Raw genomic sequence first — 23486 nt, 5'->3', positions numbered from 1 at the left:
CCACACAAAATGGGGGAGCGGTTCCTTTAAGGCGATTCCTTCCCGCCCTTCTCCCCGCCGACCAATCAGAAAGGCCTACAGAGAGTAGAACCTTGAGTGACAGCTCTATAAACCAATCAGACGACACGTTACCACACGAGGGGGCGGGTGTTCCGATGAGAGCCGCTGAGTTTTCCGGTAGGAGCCGCAGCTGGAAGGGAGGAGGGCGAGTGTTGGCGACATGATCAAGAAGTTTGACAAAAAAGATGAGGAATCTGGTCCGTTAATGTCTCCAGGGGGGGAAAAGGAGGCAGAGGGATCAGGGCTGGGTGGTATTTCCCTGTGGGGAGCCAATGTGAGGATAGCAGGGGGTGTGCGGCCTGTAACGGTCGTGAGAGGAGCGGGTAACGGGCTTGTGAGGAACAGGGCTCGGCCTTATGGTTATTGAGGAGCGGTGTTGGGATAACAGCCTTCCTCCCATTGAGTCTATAGGGTTTGGACAGCATTGGGAGCACCCAGTGATTAAAAACTCCACGAGGTCATGTGGAAATGGAGCTCAGCTTGCACTGAACCCATCTATTGAGGTCTTATAACCCCCCCCCCCTCCCAGTTCTAGTTGATGTATTGATGCTGTGTTGAATGTGTGTGCTGTTAAGATCTTGCATTATAAGCCCAGAAGGCAAAGAGTATCTTGGGCTGTGTCAATGGAGAGGGAGATAGCAGGGCAGAAAGGCACTGTCCCCCTCTATTCTGACCTCCTGAGGTCCCACCTGGAGTATTGGAGCTGCATTAGGGCCTAAGCAAAAGAAGGATGTGGACCTTTTAGATTGTCCCCCTCTGTTCCGACCTCCTGAGGTCCCACCTAGAGTACTGGAGCTGCATTAGGGCCTAAGCAAAAGAAGGATGTGGGCCTTTTAGATTGTCCCCCTCTATTCTGACCTCATGAGGTCCCACCTGGAGCTGCATTAGGGCCTAAGCAAAAGAAGGATGTGGGCCTTTTAGATTGTCCCCCTCTATTCTGACCTCATGAGGTCCCACCTGGAGCTGCATTAGGGCCTAAGCAAAAGAAGGATGTGGACCTTTTAGATTGTCCCCCTCTATTCTGACCTCCTGAGGTCCCACGTGGAGTATTGGAGCTGCATTAGGGCCTAAGCAAAAGAAGGATGTGGGCCTGTTAGAACTGGGCCAGTGGGTGGCTGTGAAGATGCTCAAAGGGCTGGAGCACCTCTCCTACAAGGACAGGCTGAGGTAGATGGGCTTTTTCAGCTTAGAGAAGAGAATGCTCCATGGGAAGCTCCCCTTGCAGCCTTCTGGTGTTTAAAGGGAGCTGATAAGCAGGAGGGAAAAGAGCTTTTTATGTATGTGGGTAGCGGTAAGACAAATGGGAATTGGTTTTTAAACTAAAAAGGGGAGATTTAGTTCGGATGTTGGAGGTTTTTCATTGAGAGCAATGAGGTGCTTGCACAGAAGCTGTGGGAGCCCCATTCCTGAAGGTGTTCAAGGGCAGGTTGAATGTGGACCTGGCAGGTTGATCTGGTGTCTGATTTAATGGCTGTGACGGAGGTTTGGAACCAGATGATCTTTGAGGTCCCTTCCAACCCAAGCCATTCTCTGATTCTCAAGATGGGGGACTGGTTTTCTTTTACCTTATTTCACCTTACCTTTATTTTACCTCTCGTATATTCTATGAAATCAGAGGCTTCTCTCTGCTTTCTCTAAGAGGCTCAAACTCAATTGATTAGATATCTAATATATAGCTTATATGTCTAGTATATCATCTAATATATAGCCTATATGTCTAGTATGTAACCTAATATATAGCTTATATGCCTAGTATATAATTACTATATTAGATTATAGTAATTGATGTAGCTGGTTCTCCAAAATAAGGCAAAGGGATTGAGATGTTCCTTTATAACCACACAATAGATGGATTTGAGCTCCTAGAAAGAGCCAGGGTAGAAGGAGCCATGCAATATATATATATATATATAGATACAGATATAGATGTTTTGATGAATGCATTTTCTTAACCATGATCTCTCTTGTAACTCAGGTAGTGGCTCCAATCCTTTCCAGAACTTGGAGAAGAGTGCTGTGCTTCAGGAGGTATGAATGTTTGGTTTTGATTGGGAAGCATTTGCTAATGCTGGAGGAGGAGTTACAGTACAGCCAGCAGGAAATGTGAACGATTAAATGTGGATAGTCAATTTAAAATCACAGTGGGTGGGTGTGAAAGTGCACACAGTGTTACTCAGTGATATGCTATGAAAGGAGTTGAGTTGAAATAATCTGGATTATACTTGTATTTTAAATTATTTTGCTAGTTCCAAGTAATAAACCGAATCACTATCTCTGGTTCAGATTGCTGCCTATCCAGCTTGAACTGAGTGCCAAGAGGATGTTCATTAGGATGCATTTTAGAATGAAATAAAGGTTACAAGCTACTAGGCTGAGAACAGACTGCTTTAATTTTTCTGGCAAAGGAGAAATCATTATTGTTGGGTTATGCTGTAATAAGTATTTGTGCTGTGTTTGCAGGCTCGTATCTTTAATGAGACTCCTATAAATCCACGAAGATGCCTGCACATACTTACCAAGATCCTTTACTTGCTGAACCAGGTAACTATAATAATGTCTTATCACCCAGATTGCATGTTCACAAGACGAATTTCTGATTACTTTCATTTTGGAGGTGAAAGAAGAACATAAGGTAGAGGGTGATGGAGTGAAAGGTTCTTTTTGTTTGTGAAGAAATTGGAAGCATAGTAAGGAGGGAAGATTTATTATAGGTTACTGTGTGATCAGGATTCATGCACACACTTGTCAGGCAATTTCTAACATAGTTCCCATCAGCTGGCGTGGCTCTAAGCTGTTCAGTCCTGATTGGCACAAGTCATCTCTACACACATCCTTCTTAACAGAACCAAAGCAGTTGTTGACACAGTGATGTCAGAAGAGGGAACAGAGGCTACTTGATGAACTGCTCCATCATTGTGGATGACACTTTTGATTGAAACCAAATAGGTAACTTAGGTGATCTTGGTGTGTATTCCCTGGGAAGCACAAAGCAAGGAAAGGACTGTTATTCACAAGAGGAAAAAAGTCTTTGAAGAGAAGATTCTTGCTGTGTGAGTGGGTACTCTAAATAGAGGTTTACAAGTGGAGGCTAGTGGATAATTACAGTTCTTTCTCATCTTTTGTGCTACTTTCAGGGTGAACATTTTGGAACCACTGAAGCTACGGAAGCCTTTTTCGCAATGACCAGATTGTTTCAGTCTAATGATGTAAGTACCCAGTGTTTAATGATTTCTGTCTCTCTGGTTTTTTGGCTCGCCTGCTCTGTTTGTGAATCAGTTTGCAGTAGAATCATAGAATGGTCTGGGTTGGAAGGGACCACAGGGATCATCAAGTTCCAACTCCTTTGCCATAGACAAGGTTGCCAAGTGCTAGATCAGATTGCCCTGGGCCTTCCATGCAACCTTTCCTTGAATACCTCCAGGAACAGGATACCCACAGCCTCTCTGGGCAGCCTGTTCCAGCACCTCACCACCCTCTTGGTGAAAAACTTCCCCCCGACATCTAATCTAAATCTTTCCTCCTTCAGTTTAAAACCATTCTGCCTTGTCCTATCACTCTCTACCTGTCTAAACAGTTGCTTTCCTTTGTGTTCGTAATCTCCCTTTAAATACTGCAAGGCCATTAGATCTTCTTTCAGCCTTCTCCAGACTGAACAAGCCTGGGGGCTTGAGACTATCGTCGTAAGAGAGGTGCTCCAGCCCTCTGATCATCTTCCTGGCCCTTCTCTGGACCTCTCCAACATCTTGACACATTTCCTGTGTTGGAGACCCCAGATGCAGTGCTCCATATGGGGCTTCATGAGGGCAGAGTAGAGAAGGATAACCATCTCCCTTGCCCTGCTGCCACCTCTTCTCTGATGCAGTGCAGGACACTGTTGGCTTGCTGGGCTGTAAGCACACATTGCTGGCTCGTGCTCAGTTTATCATCTATTATCCCAGGAACCTGGAACAGGTTGCCCAAGGAGGTTGTGGATGCCCCATCCCTGGAGACATTCAAGGCCAGTCTGGATGTGGCTCTGGGCAGCCTGGTCTGGTGGTTGATGACCCTGCACATAGCAGGGGGGTTGAAACTGGATGATCATTGTGGTCCTTTTCAACCCAGGCCATTCTGTGATTCTATAACATCTCTCTCACTTGTTTCTTGATTTGTCTGAAAGCAGGAAGGCTGCTATCTGATTACCAAGCATGGTTTTACTTTCATGCTTTGTATAGACGCAGGGGGAAGAGTTCTGTGTCTCATTTACTTTTAAAACTAACAGTGAGTGTTCATTCGTTTCTGCCTTTGAGTTTAATGGTTTTCTCTAATGTGTTTTCACAGCAAACCCTTAGAAGAATGTGTTACCTTACTATCAAAGAGATGGCCAATATTTCTGAGGATGTCATCATTGTCACAAGCAGGTAATACAACTTCTGGAGACACAATATCAGAGCTCTGGAACAAGTAGCTGCATCAAAACATGTTTGTTTTAGCTGCTGGTCTTTTCTTTAATCCTGATGAGTAAAGCTAAATAAGCCAGGTCCGTGGCAAAGCAATTTAATAGAGAGCGTGTTTTATAATGCTATGTATTTCTACAGATTCTAATGTTACCAGTTTTCAAATAGCTAATTCTGGGTCCTTGCAGTTATGCAGTAACTGCTTGAACAATAAATAAATGAGAGGAACTGAATGTCACAAACAACCTGAGGCACTGAGATGCTAAGGAAACGTTAACAGGCTCTCCTTGGTTATTTCAGCTTGACCAAAGACATGACAGGGAAGGAAGATGTGTATCGAGGCCCAGCCATCAGAGCACTCTGCAGGATCACAGATGTAAGTACAAATCACAACACTTTTGTTTCAGAGATGACAAGTGTATTTAAAATCAAGTGATTACTCTGTATCATGGTGCACTCTTCGAGTAGAAGTGGAGCTGCCACTTTAGGGAGGGCTGCTCTAAAGCCATCCAATGATGTGATAATTCTGTGGAGCTGTAGCACCAAAGCCATGGAGTTAAAAGGCAGGAGCTTTGGAGATATGGATTTTGCTCTCAGATTACTTTGCTGTGGACTTGAATTATGTCACTGAACCTTCAGGAGTGGGCACTTGCAAATGAAAGTGGTTTTAGAATCAGATTTAAGTGTTTTTCAGAGCTTTTTTGGATGTGTTCTGCATATGTTATTGTCTTAAAACTGCCTTTGTGCTCTGCCTCTGGAGTTTGAGTATCAATACCTTTCTCCCCGTCCTTTTCCACAGGGTACAATGTTACAAGCCATTGAGAGGTACATGAAGCAAGCCATTGTGGACAAAGTCCCCAGCGTGTCTAGTTCTGCACTAGTGTCTTCCTTAGTAAGTAAAGCATGTCGTTAGTGTGGATTGTTAATTTAACCAGTGAGAGGCTTGTCTTGGTTTTCAAAAGTGGAATATACTGATGGCCATGAAAATGCTTAACAGCTTGGTGAGTGATTAAGAACAACCTGTTCTGTGCTGGGAAAGAATGGGCACTGCTGGTTCTGAAAGAGCAATTTGAGTTCTGCAACAGAAAGTAAAAGCACCTTGCTATGTGCTACGTGAATAGGAAATCAGTGGAATTGCTGCTATGATAAGACTGCCTTGCAAGATTATTTTTGCTGATATGTGGTAGATGGGACAGCTGAAGACTTTCACTGTGTATTTTCTCTCCAATGTTTAGGAGAAAAGGCTGGAAAATATCTTGTTTGCTTAATATTTGTTTTAAAGGGAGGAATTACATGTGAGAGTCTGAGGTGCAAGAGAAACAGTGGTTTATAAGTGCATTCACTAAAGAGGCTGGCCTCACTGGTGGATCAAAGCAGTGCCCATATATTTCACAGTGCTTCTGATATTAGCTTGTCTGCAGTCTCAGTTTGTGGCTTCTTCCAGCATATGATGAAGATCAGTTACGATGTAGTCAAACGGTGGATCAACGAAGCTCAGGAAGCAGCTTCAAGTGACAACATCATGGTACAGGTATGTTTCAGTGGTATTCTGTAAGTTCAAACAACTTTGGGAGAAGCATTAATACCAATTACTTTTTATTGATCTCCTGGGGGGGGTGGGGGGGAAAGGTAATTTTGACTTGAGGGAAACAATTCCACAGCTTCAAAAATCACAAGTTTTCACACGATCCCACTGAAGGTTTATTAATTAAGAGATGGTGCTTTATTGCAATCCTCTGCCCTATCCTCACAAGTCTTTTGGTAGCTGGAATGCCATTGTTCATTCCATATGTTCAGTGTTATGAGACAGAATGAGCAACAGATCTACCAAACCAGCTTTGTTGGTGCTCAGTTAGCAGCTTGATTAAGCTTGATGTGAATCAGTCCCATGGCAAAAAAAAAGAACCTTGGTAAGAAACTGGAAGTGCTCCTTTGTACTTCAGTTTGGACTTTTGTACTTTACAATTTGTACTTCTTATGGTTTGGACTTTCAGTGTGTCAAGGATTTTTCTAGTCAGCTGTGATTCAAAGGGCTTGGGATATCTTGGATATTAAACATACTCCAGAAAATCAAGCTTTATTCTGCATCAGCATTAAGTAAGCTGAAGAATTTTGACATTTAATGGGGAGAAAAGGGAAGAAAGTAACTGAGGAGCTCTTTTCGGGCTTTCTCAATGGGGAGACAGGAAAAAGAAATGCTGCAGATCTTTGCTGCTTGTCAAGAGACTCAGATCATTTGAGACTAGAAAGAACTAGTGCTGAGAGACTGCAATTGTAAGGCACAGAAGAAAGCTAACAATCTACCTTTTCCAACTGCACCGTGTATTCAATGTCTTCATGTGTTCTTGTGCCTGTTTTTGGTTTCTTAGTACCATGCCTTGGGGCTGCTCTACCACCTTAGGAAAAATGACCGTCTCGCAGTTTCCAAGATGCTGAATAAGTTCACAAAGTCTGGCCTGAAATCCCAGTTTGCATACTGCATGCTGATCCGAATCGCAAGCAAACTCTTGAAGGAATCTGAAGAAGGGTAAGAAAAGAACAGCATGTGAACTGCAAAATTAATTGTGCTTTGAGATAAGGAGTAGGTAGAAGTAGGCAGAGCTGATGAGTAGCGGTTTGTATGGTAGTTGTGTGATAAGGTTTGACATCATACCAGCAGAGTTCAGCTGTCAGGGGGATTAAAACTGCTGAGCCATCTCAGGAGGGGAGGAGACTTTTGTGCTTTTCTAGTTAGATGCAGTTCAAACACAGTAACTGCCTATGCTACAGCCTTGCAGGCAGAAGGATCTATCTTAATCTGCTCTCATGCTGGCAGAGATCTATGGGAAATTCATCTCATGGTGAAATTATTTGATCAGTGAACATTTTTATTAGTGATGTGTAATACATAATTAACAAAGTATTTCTAGAAACCAGGAGTTGTGGCTTGTAGAAGATGAGCTAAAGATGAATGGAATAGTAGGGAACTGGAGTTTTGTTGTTCAAGTATGAGTTGAGCTATGCAGCAATGCAAGGAACAAGAGAATCATGCGCCAGTTGTGCTTTCTGTCATGTTCTCAGCAGCACCGTGTTGGGATCTGTATGTAGTTCAGCATCACAGTGTGAAACTTCTTCTTTTTGTAGGCATGAAAGTCCACTCTTTGACTTCATTGAGAGCTGTCTGCGGAATAAGCACGAAATGGTTATTTATGAAGCTGCTTCTGCAATCATCCATTTGCCAAACTGCACAGCAAGGGAGCTGGCACCTGCTGTTTCAGGTTGGTTCAAGGATCCTTTTTCCCACTTTCTTGGCTGATAGAAAGGGTGGAAAAACACATTGGAGAGGCAGGTACGGCTTAACTGAAGCACTGGAGTCAAAATGTAAATGCTCTGCTTGTCCTCAAGTTCAGGGCCTTCTGGATGGAAAGTGGATTCCTTCTTCCCCATTTAATTCAGAGCTGTAGAGAGGGGGCAGCAGAGGTGCTATCTACAAAAGGAGAAGGTGGGAGGGAAAAGGTAGAGGAGGACTTGATAGAACAGATGTGACACTTTCTACTAGACAAACAGTGTTAATTGTTGTATGGTGTAAAACTGGAGGCCATTTTCAATCTGCTTTTGAAACTAATGGTAAATTACTGCATGAATGTTCAGTGTTCCATCTGCAGTTGGATGGGAATACACGTGACTTCCTTCTCCCATTTTTAGAACAAGATTATATTTGATTTTCTACAGTGGTGACTTCTTATTATACTACTTGCACCTCTGAATATCAGAGGGGCAGTACAAGGCGACTTCCCTTTCTACATCTGTTGTGGGCATAAGGGCTCTCATAAGGTGCCTAGAGCCAGGTTTTATTTGACGTTCTCTCCTCTGTAGCATTTTGTCACAAGTTACTTCTCTTGATTCTTTATTTTCAGTGCTCCAGCTTTTCTGTAGTTCTCCGAAACCTGTCTTGAGATATGCAGCTGTACGGACCCTTAATAAAGTGAGTGATTCCAAGATCTTCTAAACAAGCACAAATCTCTGAGCATCAGAGAAAGCCAGGCTCTGGTGCCTGATGGTGCGTCGCCTAAAACAGAGCAACTACTTCATGTGATTACTGTATTCAGAAATACTCCTTGTTGGAAGATTGGCTTTTCCATGCCAGATTTTCTGGTGTGACAGAAATCTTTTCTGCTGTGTTTGCTCATTTCTGGACCATAAGCCTACTATAAGCTGTAGCTGGATAACTTGTGAGCTCTCAGCTATACCAGAAGCAGAGCCTTGAATATTTAATGCTGGAAAAGGTATAAATAGAACGTATGGAGGAAATAACATTCCGATTCTAAAGCTATAGCAGTAGTAGAGCAAGACTTGAGTCAAGCCATGTGGCTACAAAACCCATGAGCTGTTATGTACAGTTAGGAGAGTTCCTTTCAAATAGTGAAGAACCTGAGCTGTGATTACACCCAGCCAGCAGTCATATGATGCAGGTTGAATTGCAGTCCTTGCAAAACAGAGAAGTAATTGGGGAAAAAAGAGATGCTTTGTGAACACTGGGCATCCCGGTGAAGCTTTGAATTGCAGGATGCCACTGCTCCCTTGTAGCTTTGAAATGGTTTCCTTTGCAGGTGGCCATGAAACATCCATCCGCAGTCACTGCCTGCAACCTGGACCTGGAAAACCTCATCACCGACTCCAACCGCAGCATCGCCACCCTCGCCATCACCACCCTGCTGAAGACAGGGAGCGAGAGCAGCGTGGACAGGCTCATGAAACAGATCTCTTCCTTCGTGTCAGAAATATCAGATGAGTTTAAGGTGTGGCATTGGAGGCCTCTGCTCTTTCCAGCTGCAGGTTTTTCTCCCATTCTTGTTTTTATTAAGCTTTTCCCATTTGTTCACCCTCCAGTGATTTATTAAAGTCTGATAGTGCAAAGCCAGCTTTATGTTTTAGAAGGTGCACTCATCTGTTTTCCAGCTGTCAAAATGGAAGAGAGGGCTGTGAGGAGACCTCATTGTGGCCTTGCAGTACTTGAAAGGAGCATATAAAGAGGAGGGGGAATGGATGTTTTCAAAGGTGGTCAGTGATAGGACAAGGGGGAATGGTTTTAAACTAAGACAGGGGAGGTTTAAGTTAGATATTAGGATGAAGTTTTTAACCCAGAGGGTGGTGATGCACTGGAACAGGTTGCCCAAGGAAGTTGCTGATGCCCCATTCCTGGAGGCATTCAAAGTCAGGCTGAATGTGGCTCTGGGTAGCCTAGTCTGGTGGTTGGCTACCCTACACATAGCAGGGGGTTGAAACTAGGTGATCTTTGAAGTCCTTTTCAACCCAGGCCATTCTGTGATTCTATGATTCTGTGAAATACTGTTTTATTTCCTCTCACCACTCCAAAAAATGATAAACATCATTTGGTTGATAACTGGTTCCTATGCAGTTTCCTATAAAACTCTCAACTGTCTTCCGGTTACCCACTTGGAGAGGGAGAGGGATTTTAACTGTTCGACTTGAGTCTATATTGCTTCAGTCTGATACTGTAAAGCCACTGTAAAATCAGGTAATAACTTGGTTAGGGGTTGTTCATCTGTATGTGTCCCTCTCACATTGCAGAGCTGCCTTGAGGAGTATTGCATGACTATGCAAAGCTGGTATCAGCATGCAGAGGTCTTAACTTATCTAAAACTTATTTCTTTTACTTATTAAAAACAGTAAGTTTGAAACTGCAAAGAGCTTTGGGGACAAAATGTGGTCTGTCAAGTTGGAATTAGGTCAGGGTCATCAGAGGGCAGAGAGAGGAATGGGCCTTTGAATTCATTCCAGAATATAGTCCTCCTAGCAAGGCCAAGTCTTGCAGCATGTTGACATGGAGTTGTTAATGCATTCATGCTGAGAGTCTGCCACCAGATTTCATATTTCTTGTACAAGAATGTGATCTGTCAAGATGACAGTTTGAGATAGTGAGAAGCCTGTGCCTTCATAGAAAGATAAATGTGTGACTAACATCTGTCTCTGTTGTTTTGCAGGTAGTGGTAGTGCAGGCTATCAGTGCTTTGTGCCAGAAATACCCTCGGAAACACAGCGTCATGATGACTTTCCTCTCCAACATGCTCAGGGACGATGTAGGTTTGAAACATCCTTGGTTTAGTTCTTGGCAGGTAGCTCAGATGGTGGGAAGGGTCTGTGATTACCAAAACCCTGTTTATTATGTGGGTCAAACCTGTCTGAAAGATGCTTATGAATTAGAGGTGGTACATAAAACAAACCTATCTGTAGAAATTCTAAGATGCTGTACCTATATTGACCTGTGGGTACTGGGAAGACCATGTTAGATTATCCAGCCTGCCTCCTCTTTTCTGTTTATATACAAATGTGTTCTTTTTCCCTAATGGGAAGAAGTAATCAAAGCTTGAGGGGAGCTGTGCAGCACTGTGGTCTGAGCTCTGCCTGCCCTGATGAGTGTTCTTGTTTTTCTCTTCCCAGGGAGGCTTTGAGTACAAGCGAGCCATTGTGGACTGTATAATCAGCATCATTGAGGAGAATCCTGAGAGTAAGGAATCTGGCTTGGCTCACCTCTGTGAGTTCATTGAAGACTGTGAGCACACTGTCCTCGCCACAAAGATCCTACACCTGCTGGGAAAAGAGGGGCCCAGGACTCCATCTCCATCCAAATACATTCGTTTCATATTCAACAGGGTGGTGCTGGAGAATGAGGCTGTGAGGGCTGGTAAGTTCTCCTCAAAAGACCGATGGCTTTATGGTTCTTGGCAAAAGGATTGCAGGGTTGTTAAGGTGACCTTGGTCTGTAATCTCATTAATGTTAATGTAATGTTAATGTAATGTTAATGTAATAACATTTAACTCTTTCTTCTTGAAAATAAGGGTGTAGTTTAGTCTTTGCATATCACTGAAGGGTTTGTGGTGTGAAAGTGACAACCTTTTTAATAGGAACTGCAGGAGAACAGTGCACACAACACTCAGAATATGGCTGTGAAAACATGTCTGCTGATGGATTTAGCACCTCTGCCACCTCTTTTTCTCTTTCAGCTGCTGTAAGTGCATTAGCAAAGTTTGGTGCCCAGAATGAGAATCTTCTCCCAAGCATCTTGGTGCTTCTGCAGAGGTGAGTGAGTATGACTGCTGTGTATGCAGTGAGAGCTGGTAACTCTGGCATTCTGCATCCATGAAGAAGCAAGTTAGACCAAGCCAGAATGTGTGTAGGCTCTGCTAAGCAGAGAGTGTCTCTTTATGCTTCTTCAGGACTGCTGAAGGTGTGTCAGTGACAATCTGATATGAGAATGTTCCTTAGAGGGCAATAAATAGAGAGCTGTAGTAAGCATGTGTACTTCTGCATTCATCTGTAGTAAGAAAATAGGTTTCCATGTTACTCAGAGAGAGTAACTTGTATATGGCTGAGTAGTGATCTCAGCTGTCCCAGTTTCACATATTTCCATCTCTTGCCTTCATAAATGGCCTTATACCTTCCTGAGAGAGCTGACTGCTGCCCTCCTGTTCTCCACAACAGGTGTATGATGGACAGTGATGATGAAGTTCGGGACAGAGCAACGTTCTACTTGAATGTTCTTCAGCAAAGGCAGATAGCCCTGAATGCTGCTTATATTTTTAATGGTGAGTGGCAGGGAGGATTCTGTGCACCCTTTGAAGTCTGAGCTATTATTTCACATTATGGATGGGTTTTGTTGCTGTAAGAGTCTGACTATAAGGAATCTTGTCTAACCTGGGTCAGAATAACCAGAAGGAGCATAACCATGTGTTTTTTCTGTTACTAGTGCTTTGCTGAGCAATATTCATGCTAACTGAGAATGGCATATTTAACAAGGTATGGGAAAGGCTGTCTAGGTAAACAGAGCAGGAATGTCGGATGGATGTTTCATCATTGCCTCTTTCTCTGCTTAGACCAAGTTTCTTAACCTTTGCTCTGTCTTCTCCGTGGAAAAAAAATGAGGTTGACACATCTTGCTGTGACCGTTGGTTATAAAAATGTTTTATGGTCCTGTGGCTGAAAGATCATGCAAGCAAAGGGATTAAGATTTAAGACTATTCTTCTCTCAAGTGATCTATTTAGGCTCCAGTGCCCTTTGGAAAAGGGTTTCTGTGTCATCTTCAGCTTTTTAATTCTATTTGGGATCTTTATGTACTTCATGTGTGTGCATGGATGCAAATGTGTGTGTCTTGACTAAGAAATGAAAGTACTTTAACCAGCTGTTTGTTAGCCAAAGTCCGAGTCCATCTAGCTGTGAACTCTAGATTCCATGCAGGAGTTTTTCTCTGCAGTCTGATCCAAAGGACAGGCTACAGAGCAGAACTTTATGAATAATTGTACTTGATCTCAAGAAGGATGTGACATAAACACTGCTAAGTTTTTCAGACTCTGGTGCCTTGTGGCTTCTAGGCAATACAAAACTGGCTGTGTTCATTTGTCAACCCTGTATCATAGTGCTTGTAGGTTTTTTGACAGTTCCACCTGTTGAAACTAAAATCTTCTGCCTGCTTTTCTGCTTTGCAGGGCTGACTGTCTCTGTTCCTGGAATGGAGAAAGCCCTGCACCAATATACACTGGAGCCTTCTGACAAACCTTTTGATATGAAAACAGTTCCTCTGGCCACTGCGCCCATCTTTGAACAGAAAGCAGGTAATGCTCAGGCTTCCTGTAATCAGGTTCTAGGCAAGACTGTAACCGTTCAGGTTGCCATAATGATACATAATATCTGTAAACTGGCTGCTGTCCTGGTAGGATGAGGTTAAGGCTGGCTAAGTTGAATGCGTTATGCAGTTTAGTGTTACAGACTTTGCCTGAGCAAGCCTGTCTGAGCTTCACAGAGGAAGGAAAACAACCTCTTCCCCCCCCCAGTAAAAAAGGGTTGGCAAGATGGTGTTATGCATTCTGCTGATATTATCAGAGGGAAGTTTGTACGTCATCAGAATTTATTATCTCATAAATGCTTGAGAAAAAACACGTTCCAGTAGAACCAAATCATTTCACTGGCTTCATCCTCTGACTTTGTGTAATCTTGCATCTTGGACTTGGAAAACCTTTCTAGAAAGCATTGTAGGGTTGTTGTTTGTTTTTTTTTCCTTGTCTCATTTTCTTATCTTTTAGATATGGGATTTATGATTCCCTGGCTTTGAATGATCTCACATAAGCAGAGTGAAGAAGTTAATGACTTATGAGAAATGGCAGCTTGTCTTGAGTACTGCTGTGCTCGTATATCACAGCTGTGGTTGTGCTGTGCAGTGAAAGTGGAGCAGTCATGCAGTCAGTGTAGTGAGCTTTTAGCTGGCTATTCTAGACTACAGTGTGCCTTCTTCATCAAATCTTTCCATGCAATTCAATATTGCCCAGCAGATGAGGCTTTTAAACACATGTGTAATGAAGTGGCAGTGATAATGAACACAATGTGTGAAGTGCTACAGGCTAATGAGTTTTTAGCATAGATACAAAGGCATTTAGAGCTGCACAGTGGAGCTGACAGCACAATGTCTTTTCTTGTCACAGAGATTTCCCTAGTGACCAGCAAACCTGAAAAAGTTGCCCCTTCACGTCAGGATATATTCCAAGGTATGAGAGAAGATCAGTGCTTGAAGCAGTGGGAGGATTGCTACAGGTCAGGTGGGAGAGATGGGCATGCCTATCACTGAGTGTCTGTTTCCTTTTCCTCTCTGTGCAGAGCAACTGGCAGCCATTCCAGAGTTCAAGAGCTTGGGGCCATTATTCAAGTCTTCAGAACCAGTGCAGCTCACAGAAGCAGAAACAGAGTATTTTGTTCGTTGTATCAAACATGTGTTCACCAATCACATTGTTTTCCAGGTAAGGGTGCCACATCTAGAGGTTGGTGGCCTTGCCTGTGGGCCGGGGGGGGGTTGGAACTTGATGGTCTTTGGGGTCCCTTCCTACCCAAGCCATTCTATGATTCTAAGGGAAATTAAGCATTGCTGCCAGAGCGTTTTAGCTAATCTGAGGAAAGCTGCTGATTAGAAATGCTTCTGCTCTTGAGACCTTTTCATCTTATACTTCTGCAGTTCGATTGCACAAACACGTTAAATGATCAACTGTTAGAGAGAGTCACTGTGCAGATGGAGCCATCGGATGCTTATGATGTGATCTGCTGCATCCCAGCACCCAGCCTGGCTTACAACCAGCCAGGCATGTGTTACACCCTCGTCCAGATGCCCCAGGATGACCCCACTGCAGGTACCGATCTGTTGTTAAAATGTTTGGTCTGTGGGATTCGAGTACATACTGAGATTCCTGTGCTGCTTTTCTCATCTGCCTTGGTTGTGTTTGTGCAAAATAGCACACGTGATTTTTTTTAAACTAATCATTCATGTTGGATGATGAAAAATGAGGTGGTAGTGAGGAATAGAATGCAGGTGGTACAGGAAACTTGAGTTTATTACCTTGAGTTGATGAAAGCAGGGATGCTGGGGTGGTGTTTGGGAACAGAGTCAGCAAAACAAAAATGCTAACGGAGTAAAAATCAATGGGTAGATTAGACCTTTATTTCTTTCTGCTGACTTGTTCATGCTTCAAATAAGCTCAGTTGGATCTGAAGTTGATTTCACATGATTCAGCTTATCAGTGAGCTGGATTTTTTGGGTAGCAGAAGATCAGAACTAGTGTGAATCCCTAAACTGTGATTTTTGGATCCACTTGTCAGGAACCCTTGCAGTGTTTCTCCTGGTGGCTGATGCTGACTGGGCCATGCTTCAGCACTCTGCAAGTTGGTGGAGCTGTGCTTTTCACACTGTTGTATGCTCCCCTTCTGAGATCTTCCTTTGGTCTTAATCTTGGATTCTAGGGGAAATTCTTTAAGATGGAAAGTGTTTTGACCACTGCCTTGTCTATATCTTTGGGGGAAAAATCTGATGTATTTTCCTCCAAGTTTCTTTTTTGGGAAGCAAGGGCTCAAGCAGAAGAAACTGCACCATTAACCTTTACGGGCTTTTCCTTTCCTCCCCAGTTGCTTGTACTTTCAGTTGCACAATGAAGTTCACTGTCCGGGACTGTGACCCAAACACAGGAGTCCCAGATGAAGATGGCTATGATGATGAGTACGTGGTGAGTTCTGGACTGTTTTTATGTCTTCTTGTCATTAATTCTAAGTATATGATTATCAGACCTAAAGCCAGTAGAAGAGAACACAGAATGTACCTGAAACACTGTTTTCCATCTCCTAGCTCATGACTGCTCAGATCCTTACCCAACACCATGTTTCTGACAGAAGTTAATTTGGCTTTGGTGCCATATGAACATAGGATTTGTGGCAGCAGGCGTGAAAGAAGCGATAGCTCTGACTCAAAAAAGCAATTGTCCCATTTTCTGCTCTCCTTTGGTTTCACTGTTTCTTTTCTGTATATTTTTCTTCTAAGCTTTACAGGTGGCCACCATAAATACTGACTTCTCTGCTTTTTTTCGTGTATTATCATGTGTTTCTTCTGAAATTAAAGCCAGAGTTGTCTCATCAAAGTGCTGCTCTGCCTTTGTTTTTCTTTCTAAGAGTTGAATCCTTCTTGTAAGCAGCAGCTGAAAATCTCCCTTGCTTTTTTTCCTGTCAGCTGGAAGATTTGGAGGTGACAGTGTCTGACCATATCCAGAAGGTTTTGAAACCCAACTTTGCAGCTGCGTGGGAAGAAGTGGGAGATGACTTCGAGAAAGAAGAAACCTTTGCACTGGGTTCAATTAAAACCCTTGACGGTAAGATTATTTGACCTCATTTATTACTGACCCATGTAGTAATCCTGGTAAATCTTCCACTCTAAGAAGGTAGTTAGTGTGGGAGGAGGAGGATTTGGTGCCTTCTAACGTGATATGTCCCAGTTACAGAGCTTTGTGTTGCAGTGTTGGGACTGTCATGAGTGGAAGCGTGGCAGTTCTCAGGCTGAGGCTGGTTGAAGGGAGGAGTGCCTTTCTAGGCTGTTAAGACAGCAGAAAGGACATCACAAGTTAGTTGTTCTCACAGAAAGCTTGGCACCGAGCTGGTGATAACTTTCCTTTTTCAATTTCTGAATGCAGAAGCTGTCAATAACATCATCAAGTTCTTGGGCATGCAGCCCTGCGAGCGATCAGATAAAGTGCCAGAGAACAAAAATTCTCACACGCTCTACTTAGCCGGTACGTATTCACACTGTTTGTTTCCATGTTTCTCACACAGGCAGATTTTTTTACTACACGATGGGAAATAGGTTAGGAGATTCTGCTCACTTCGTTCCTCTCTGTGGAGAGCTGTGAGTTGAATGCAGCTGGTGCTCATTTTGCAGTTTGCTGCTGTGGGTGTAGTCAGGCTGTATGTCTCAGCATGAAGGTATTCTACATGTGGGAACAGCAGTGAATCCTTTGAATAAGAACTTCCATAAACACTTAACTAAATTCCTTGCTAGAAGTAGATTTCTAGGACTAAATTCCTTGCTAGAAGTAGATTTCTAGGACTAAATTCCTTGCTAGAAGTAGATTTTTAGGACTAAATTCCTTGCTAGTAGTAGATTTCTAGGACTAAATTCCTTGCTAGAAGTAGATTTCTAGGACTAAATTCCTTGCTAGAAGTAGATTTCTAGGACTAAATTCCTTGCTAGAAGTAGATTTCTAGGACTAAATTCCTTGCTAGAAGTAGATTTCTAGGACTATTTTGTTTTCAAGTTCCTGCCACTAAAGCCCCATCCTGAAATGGCCTGTTGTGTCCACATTTATTTGGTAATAGTGGTTCAGACTTATGCTTCTAGGCACAGTGGACTGTGCCTTCATAGCAGAATTGCAGTGTATTGCCTTATCAAACTGGAAGTGAGCTTTAGCTATTCCCTTCCCGGTTTCTGTCCATTTTAATCTACCTGCCCCCCCCAGCAACTCATGCTGAGTCTGAATGTCTGTTATTATCTTCAGTCTTGGCCTCAAGAGCTGAAGGAATTAAAAGTTTTGGCTTAATCCCAATGCAAATGGCCACAAGCTGAATCTGTCTTCTTGTTGTTTTTGGTCTTCAGGTGTGTACAGAGGTGGTTGTGATGTGCTGGTAAGGTCCAGGCTTGCGCTGGGAGATGGCGTGACCATGCAGGTGACAGTCAGAAGCAAGGAAGAAATGCCTGTAGATGTCATCCTGGCTTCTGTAGGCTGAGTGTTACAGTGCCTCAGCTACAGTGGAAACTTTGCAAACACCAGCTGGGTGTTAACCAGATCCAAGCAGTCTGTCTGTCCTTCTGCATGTTGGTTTTTACTCCTCAATTTGGTAAACATTTTGTATGATGTTACAGTAGTGGCTGGAACTGAGCCTTTCCCTTGTCCTTCCCCTCACCATCACTCTCTCATTCCTCTCTAACTTATTGTCTCTGGCCACTGGCAAGTAGAGCAGGGAAAATAAAAGACGTAGGTGGTAAGAGAAATGGAACTGGATTTTTGTCAAAACCGATTTTTATTAACAGAAAATAAACACTGGTTCAAGTGGAATTCCTATGAATGACAGTCAATAAAATAGAAAACTCTTCTTCTAATTCTGTCTGCTTCTAAGTCTTCCATTCAAAAAAAATGAGCCTCAGCAGAAGCCCCTTATTCCTAAAGGGGTGCTGTTAAATGTAAGTAGTTAAACACACAAACCCTGCAGACTCTGCCAGCCCATAAATGTACAGTTTCTTTAGATAATTTGGTGTAAAATAGAGACAAAAAAAACCAACAACCCAATGTATATAGAGATTAAACTTTGCCTTTGAATGGCATATTCCTTTTGTACTGCAGAATAACAGTTCTCTGAACCTTGTCAGATTATACCAAACACCACTGCAGCTTTCTCCGGGGCTTCAAGCTACAAAAAGTCCTTTATCAAACGTTGGAAATAGAAGGGGAAGGAGGGACCTTGTGCTGACCTCCTTGTAAAGAGAGATTATCAAAGCCAAAATTATGGTGCTTGGATGGCCCTCGACAGGCACAAATACAACGCGGCGTCGCTGTCTATACTTTGGGGGTTTACAGATCCAAAGTGTTGTATCTGGAGATAAAAATGAAGGTCTCTTGAGTTGTAAATAGAGAGAACGGAGCTGCAGCAGCTCAGAAGGAGTTGATGAAGTTCAAATACGCATTCAGGAAACCTGTTGGATCCTCCAGCTGGGGGTAGTGGCTGATGTGGTCATCCAGCACTGACACTGTAGACATGGGAAGCACTTTTCTGTAGGAAGAATGGAGCAAGACTTAAACACAGGAACTGCAGCAAGCTCAGAAATCCACCAGCTGGTGAATGCTTTATTTCATAGGTGGGATTCTCTCCATAACTTGGATTTGGACACCAAAAACCCTCCAAGAGCTGCAGCTGATCCCTGTTCTATCTTCTGAAATCAACCACAGAAATACAAAAGAGCTGCAACTGACCCCTGTTCTATCTTCCGAAATCAAGCACTTAAGATTTATTATTGCATGCATAATAGCTGTAACTAAGAATTGTGATGCCTAAAACTGGGAAACAATTTCCAAACTACTGTACTGCCTGACCATGTAGATTGGAGGTAAAAAAGAAAACCAGCCTATGGAAAGGGAGCTGAGACAAAACCCCATGTGAATGGGGGTGAAATGAAATCCCAGCTGCTTACTGCTGCTCTGTGTCTTACTTGTAAAGCTGGAGAAACTCTGGGTGTGGATTCACAGGGTCCAGGGGTCCGTAGATTAAATGTACTGCAAGACAGAAGTACAAATTGAGCTTTTGTATCCAAGGACATCGTCAACCAAGCCAAGGAAGTGATCCAACTGAACCTTAAACTGGAGCCACCCCTGCACAGACCCAACTTGAGCCTTGTTATCAGCATTTCAAGAAGCTCCTTGATGAATGGAAGGAGCCAGCACCACGCTTCAGTGCCTCTGGGGATGGGAACCTTACTCCAAATGGAAAAAGAAACAGTTCCTACTTACGTGGGACAGAGGTGGACATCAAAGCCCCAACCCAGCGGTCTCTGTGCTTCTTCCTCTGGTTTATATACTGCAAAATACTGAAGAGAAGCCCGTTGTTACACAGCTGATGCGTTCAGATCACACCCCACATCTTCTGGGGGGTAAACAGTGATTCCAAAGCCCAACAGAAGCATCTAGAGACTGAAAGTCCTATATCCAGACACCTGGCTGAGCACTGGCAACCTTCAGAAGTGTCAAACCCAAGAGCAATCCCAGCAGCGTACCTGTCCACAACCAGATTGCCATCGTTGGTCCTCACCGCCGTCCACATGTCCCAGTACTCTGCCTGTGAGGGCTGCGTGTATGGCCCAAAGACAGCTCCAAGCCTGAAAGGAGTCCAGGGCACAAAAGGGTCAGCGCTCCCACCTTATGCTGTGAAACACGTGGGTGCCAGCAAACCCTACAAGTCATCTCCCAAACACACTTCACATTTGACTCAAAGGCTTTTTGGAAATCAAAGAAATATCTGGTGAAAATACACATCTGATCCTATACCTTATGTAAAGTGTGAAGAGGTTTTATTGCTTCTAACACGTGCAATTCCATCCTCATAGGAGAGAAGGATTCCGGATAAATAAACAACCTTTCCAACCTTGGAGCATCGAAACCATTATTCAAATCCAGGAACAAACCTCTGCTGGGACACTGCCTCTCTCTTTGCCAAATACCAAATACGTAAATCCCCACACTCACCCTTCACATCCCCCACCCATGGATGGAATCCGGCATAACAAAACCCAACTCACCCTCTGGAGAAGAAGAAGAAGTTCATCAGCCTCGTGATGATAGGGGACAGCAAGCCTCCATCCTTGAGAACCTGGGGCAGAAGGAAGAAGTAGGTGGCACTGCTCTGTAGGGCACAGGTGGATGATTCTGGTCTGCTTTTCCCACAGGCAGCAGCTCACCTTCTGTATGAATCTGGGGTAGTATGTCTCAGGGAAGATTCCTGAAAGGATCACAGAGAACAGAGTTGTAATGCCCTAATTGTTTTGTTCTGCATTTCCCAGTCTTTCAGCAATCGTAGCTAAAGGATCTCTAAAATCTGACCCTACATCGCAGTGTGCTGGGAAAACCTTACCTCCATTCGACAAGCAGAGGCTGTGGATCAGGATGCTGCCAGTTTTATTGTGCTCGTACCTGGGAGCAGAAGGGGAGATGGTGAAACACCCTCTATGAGCTGCAGGGCATCTCTAAGAACATCCTTCCAACCCAACATCCCACGATTCTACGATCTCTAATGTCCTTTTCAACCCCAAATCCCACGATTCTACGATCTCCGTTGTCTTTTCTAACTCAACCTCCCGTGATTCGATGACCTTTGAGATCCCTTCCAAAACAACCATTTGATTCTACGACCACGGAACAAGCAGACCAGCAACCTGTGGAGCAGCTCCTGTGCAACCGTATCCCCGTAATCGTGGGACAGGAGGTTTATCCTCTGGTGGTGGAGGCCGAGGTGACGCACCAGCCGCTCGACGATGCTGGCTTGCTCAAAGATGGAGTAATGGTGGGGCCTCTGCCAGGGAAAGGAGAACTACTGTGAGAGCACGGCCTCTATGAACCCACAAACACTCCATAATAAAGACCCTGATGGAGGAGATGTGAGCTCAGAGCAGCCAACCCAACCGGTTGGGATGTCCCCGTAACCGTTCTCCATATCTCCTAAAGGACCTCACACCCAAGGAAGGGCAGTGACTGAACCCATCTCCACTATGAACCTTATTTATCCCTTCTGCTATTAGAATGTCTCATTCCTTCTCTAGAAATTACAAACAGGGGGAAGAAACTGGGATATGAAACCCAAATGAACGCCAATCCCTAAACCCATAATAGCTCCTCTTTCCAGGCTACGTACAGGTTTATCGCTGAACCCGAACCCTACAAAATCCAGAGCTATCACCCGGTGGAAGCGTTGGGTCAGACCTTCCCATATCTGCAAGGAAGAAAAAAGATGTAGGAAAATAGGAGCTCTGCCAGGAGGGAGGAATCCCAGCGGGGTGTCCACATCTTCTCACCTTGCTCCAGTCGTAGCTGGAGGTGGGGAAGCCATGCAAGAGGATGACGACATCAGAGCTGCCCACAGCACCAGTGGAATCTACAGAGGGAATGGAAAGACCTCAAGGTGTATCGCCACCAAAACTAAAGGATTTTAGCCCAGATATCACCCGCAACCCCATTTCCTGGTGGCCATGAGGTGTTCTCACCTCTATAGAAGATGCTTTGGTGTTTGTAGGTGAAGAAAGCTCCGGAGGCCTTCCAAGAGAGCAGCGCTGGGGAGAGCCGTGGGGGTGGGATGTGTAGGTACACGGCCAGGAGCGGGACGCTGAGCAGCCCCACCTGCACCCACCACTCCTTCATCCTGCAGGAGGTGGGAGAGCTTGTCCCTATAACTTCATTCCCATAAATGTCCATCCACCCCATATCCCCCCATCCCCATCATCTCATGTCCCCACAACCTCACATCCCCATAACCCTCCCCCATGTCCTCATTCCCATTCCCCATTACCCTCCCCCATGTCCTCATTCCCATTCCCCGTTACCCTCCCCCATCTCCATTCCCCAAATCTCATAACCATACCCCATAACCCTCTCTGTGTCCCCACTGCCCACCCATCCTCATAACCCACCCCCAATCCCAGTAAAGCCTATAATCCTCCCCATAACCATTTCTATACCCATAAACCATCCCTCATCCCTACAACCACACCCCTGTTCTCATAACTCCTCTATATCCTCTATATCTATATCTATATACATATATATATATATATGTATATATATCTATATATACAGTATATTATATACTGTAACCACCCAGTCTTATAACCACGTTCCCATAGATGCCTGTTGTCCCCCATAACCCTCCCAATGTCCCCATAACTTCACATCCCCATAACCCTTCCCACGCCCATGACCCCATAACCATCCCCTATGCTCTCAAAACACACCCACGACCCTACAACACCCACAGTGTTGTATCCCCATAACCTTTCCCATATCCCCACAACACCCAGCTCACAACCCTTCCCGTGGCTCCATAACCCACCCTATGTCCCCATGACCCTTTATATGCCCCTATAGCCTCCCCATAGACTCCCCACAGTCCCCATGACCCTTTCTATGCCCCCACAGCCTCCCCACAGCCCCCATGACCCACCCTATGCCCCCATAGCCTCCCCACAGCCCCCATGACCCACCCTATGCCCCCATAGCCTCCCCACAGCCCCCATGACCCACCCTATTCCCCCATAGCCTCCCCACAGCCCCCATGACCCACCCTATTCCCCCATAGTCTCCCCACAGCCCCCATGACCCTTTCTATGCCTCTATAGCCAACCCACAGCCCCCATGACCCATCCTATGCTCCCATAAGCTCCCCATAGCCCCCATGACCCACCCTATGCCCCCATAGCCTCCCCACAGCCCCCATGACTCTTTCTATGCCCCCATAGCCTCCCAATGGCCTCCATGACCCTTTCTATGCCCCTATAGACTCCCCATAGCCCCCATGACCCTTTCTATACCCCCATAACCCTCCCCACAGCCCCCATGACCCACCCTATGACCCCATAGCCTCCCCATAGCCTCCCCACAGCCCCCATGACCCGTTCTATGCCCCCATAGCCTCCCAATGGCCCTCCCCACAGCCCCCATAGCCCCCATGACCCACCCTATGCCCTCATAGCCTCCCCATAGCATCCCCACAGCCCCCATAACCCACCCTATGCACCCTATGCCCCCATAGCCACCCCACAGCCCCCATAACCCTCCCTACGTCCCCACACACCTCACCCCCCCGCTAAGCCCCGCCCCTTCACCATTAAGCCCCGCCCCCACCCACAAGCCCCGCCCCCCTTCACCAATAAGCCCCGCCCCCTTCCCAACGCCCCCCATTTAGGCCCCTCCCCCTTAACTCTCTTCACCCCCTTAGCCACGCCCCCTATCCCCTTCCCCTCTCCTGATTGGCGGACGCCACGGCGGTGGGCGTGGCCTCTGGAGGGGCGCGCTCTCACCCGCGCGTTTCCCGCGCCGCCATTCCTTTTATGGGCGTGGCCTCTTGTGCGCATGCGCACGCCTCTCCCCTTTGCCACGCCCCC

General features: G+C 45.0%; 2 protein-coding genes across 6 annotated transcripts; one reads left to right on the top strand and one right to left on the bottom strand.

The window, feature by feature from the left end:
* Window positions 1–133: 133 nt before the first annotated feature.
* On the top strand, window positions 134–17948 carry COPG2 (coat protein complex I subunit gamma 2). 3 transcript variants are annotated; one of them, XM_085511278.1, is made up of 24 exons: window positions 134–177; window positions 2036–2088; window positions 2521–2601; window positions 3195–3266; window positions 4378–4457; window positions 4794–4869; window positions 5293–5385; window positions 5938–6024; window positions 6863–7020; window positions 7617–7750; window positions 8390–8457; window positions 9083–9271; window positions 10478–10573; window positions 10935–11178; window positions 11499–11574; window positions 11977–12080; window positions 12979–13104; window positions 13969–14031; window positions 14141–14280; window positions 14493–14664; window positions 15434–15531; window positions 16029–16167; window positions 16486–16584; window positions 17445–17948. In XM_085511278.1, the coding sequence occupies exons 1-24, from the start codon at window positions 156–158 to the stop codon at window positions 17573–17575; spliced, it is 2601 nt and encodes an 866-aa protein (XP_085367404.1). In that variant the 5' UTR covers window positions 134–155; the 3' UTR covers window positions 17576–17948. The 3 variants fall into 3 exon arrangements, with proteins under 3 accessions (XP_085367404.1, XP_085367398.1, XP_085367408.1); XM_085511272.1 differs by having other exon boundaries at window positions 165–257; XM_085511282.1 differs by having other exon boundaries at window positions 165–257; window positions 9083–9308.
* On the bottom strand, window positions 17851–23438 carry MEST (mesoderm specific transcript). 3 transcript variants are annotated; one of them, XM_085511399.1, is made up of 12 exons: window positions 23177–23438; window positions 21594–21748; window positions 21405–21484; window positions 21245–21322; window positions 20769–20905; window positions 20468–20526; window positions 20295–20335; window positions 20136–20206; window positions 19614–19715; window positions 19351–19427; window positions 19053–19116; window positions 17851–18616 (listed from the first exon to the last, which is right to left on the bottom strand). In XM_085511399.1, the coding sequence occupies exons 1-12, from the start codon at window positions 23281–23283 to the stop codon at window positions 18499–18501; spliced, it is 1089 nt and encodes a 362-aa protein (XP_085367525.1). In that variant the 5' UTR covers window positions 23284–23438; the 3' UTR covers window positions 17851–18498. The 3 variants fall into 3 exon arrangements, with proteins under 3 accessions (XP_085367525.1, XP_085367530.1, XP_085367535.1); XM_085511404.1 differs by having other exon boundaries at window positions 23403–23438; XM_085511409.1 differs by having other exon boundaries at window positions 23111–23202.
* Between the last annotated feature and the right edge of the window lie 48 nt (window positions 23439–23486).

The sequence above is a fragment of the Coturnix japonica genome, chromosome 1 (genome assembly GCF_054131305.1).
Source record: "Coturnix japonica strain WE chromosome 1, WE-NBRP24, whole genome shotgun sequence".
NCBI lineage: Eukaryota > Metazoa > Chordata > Aves > Galliformes > Phasianidae > Coturnix > Coturnix japonica.
Note: the sequence above shows the minus strand (reverse complement) of the source record. Positions and strands in the feature narration are given on the sequence as shown.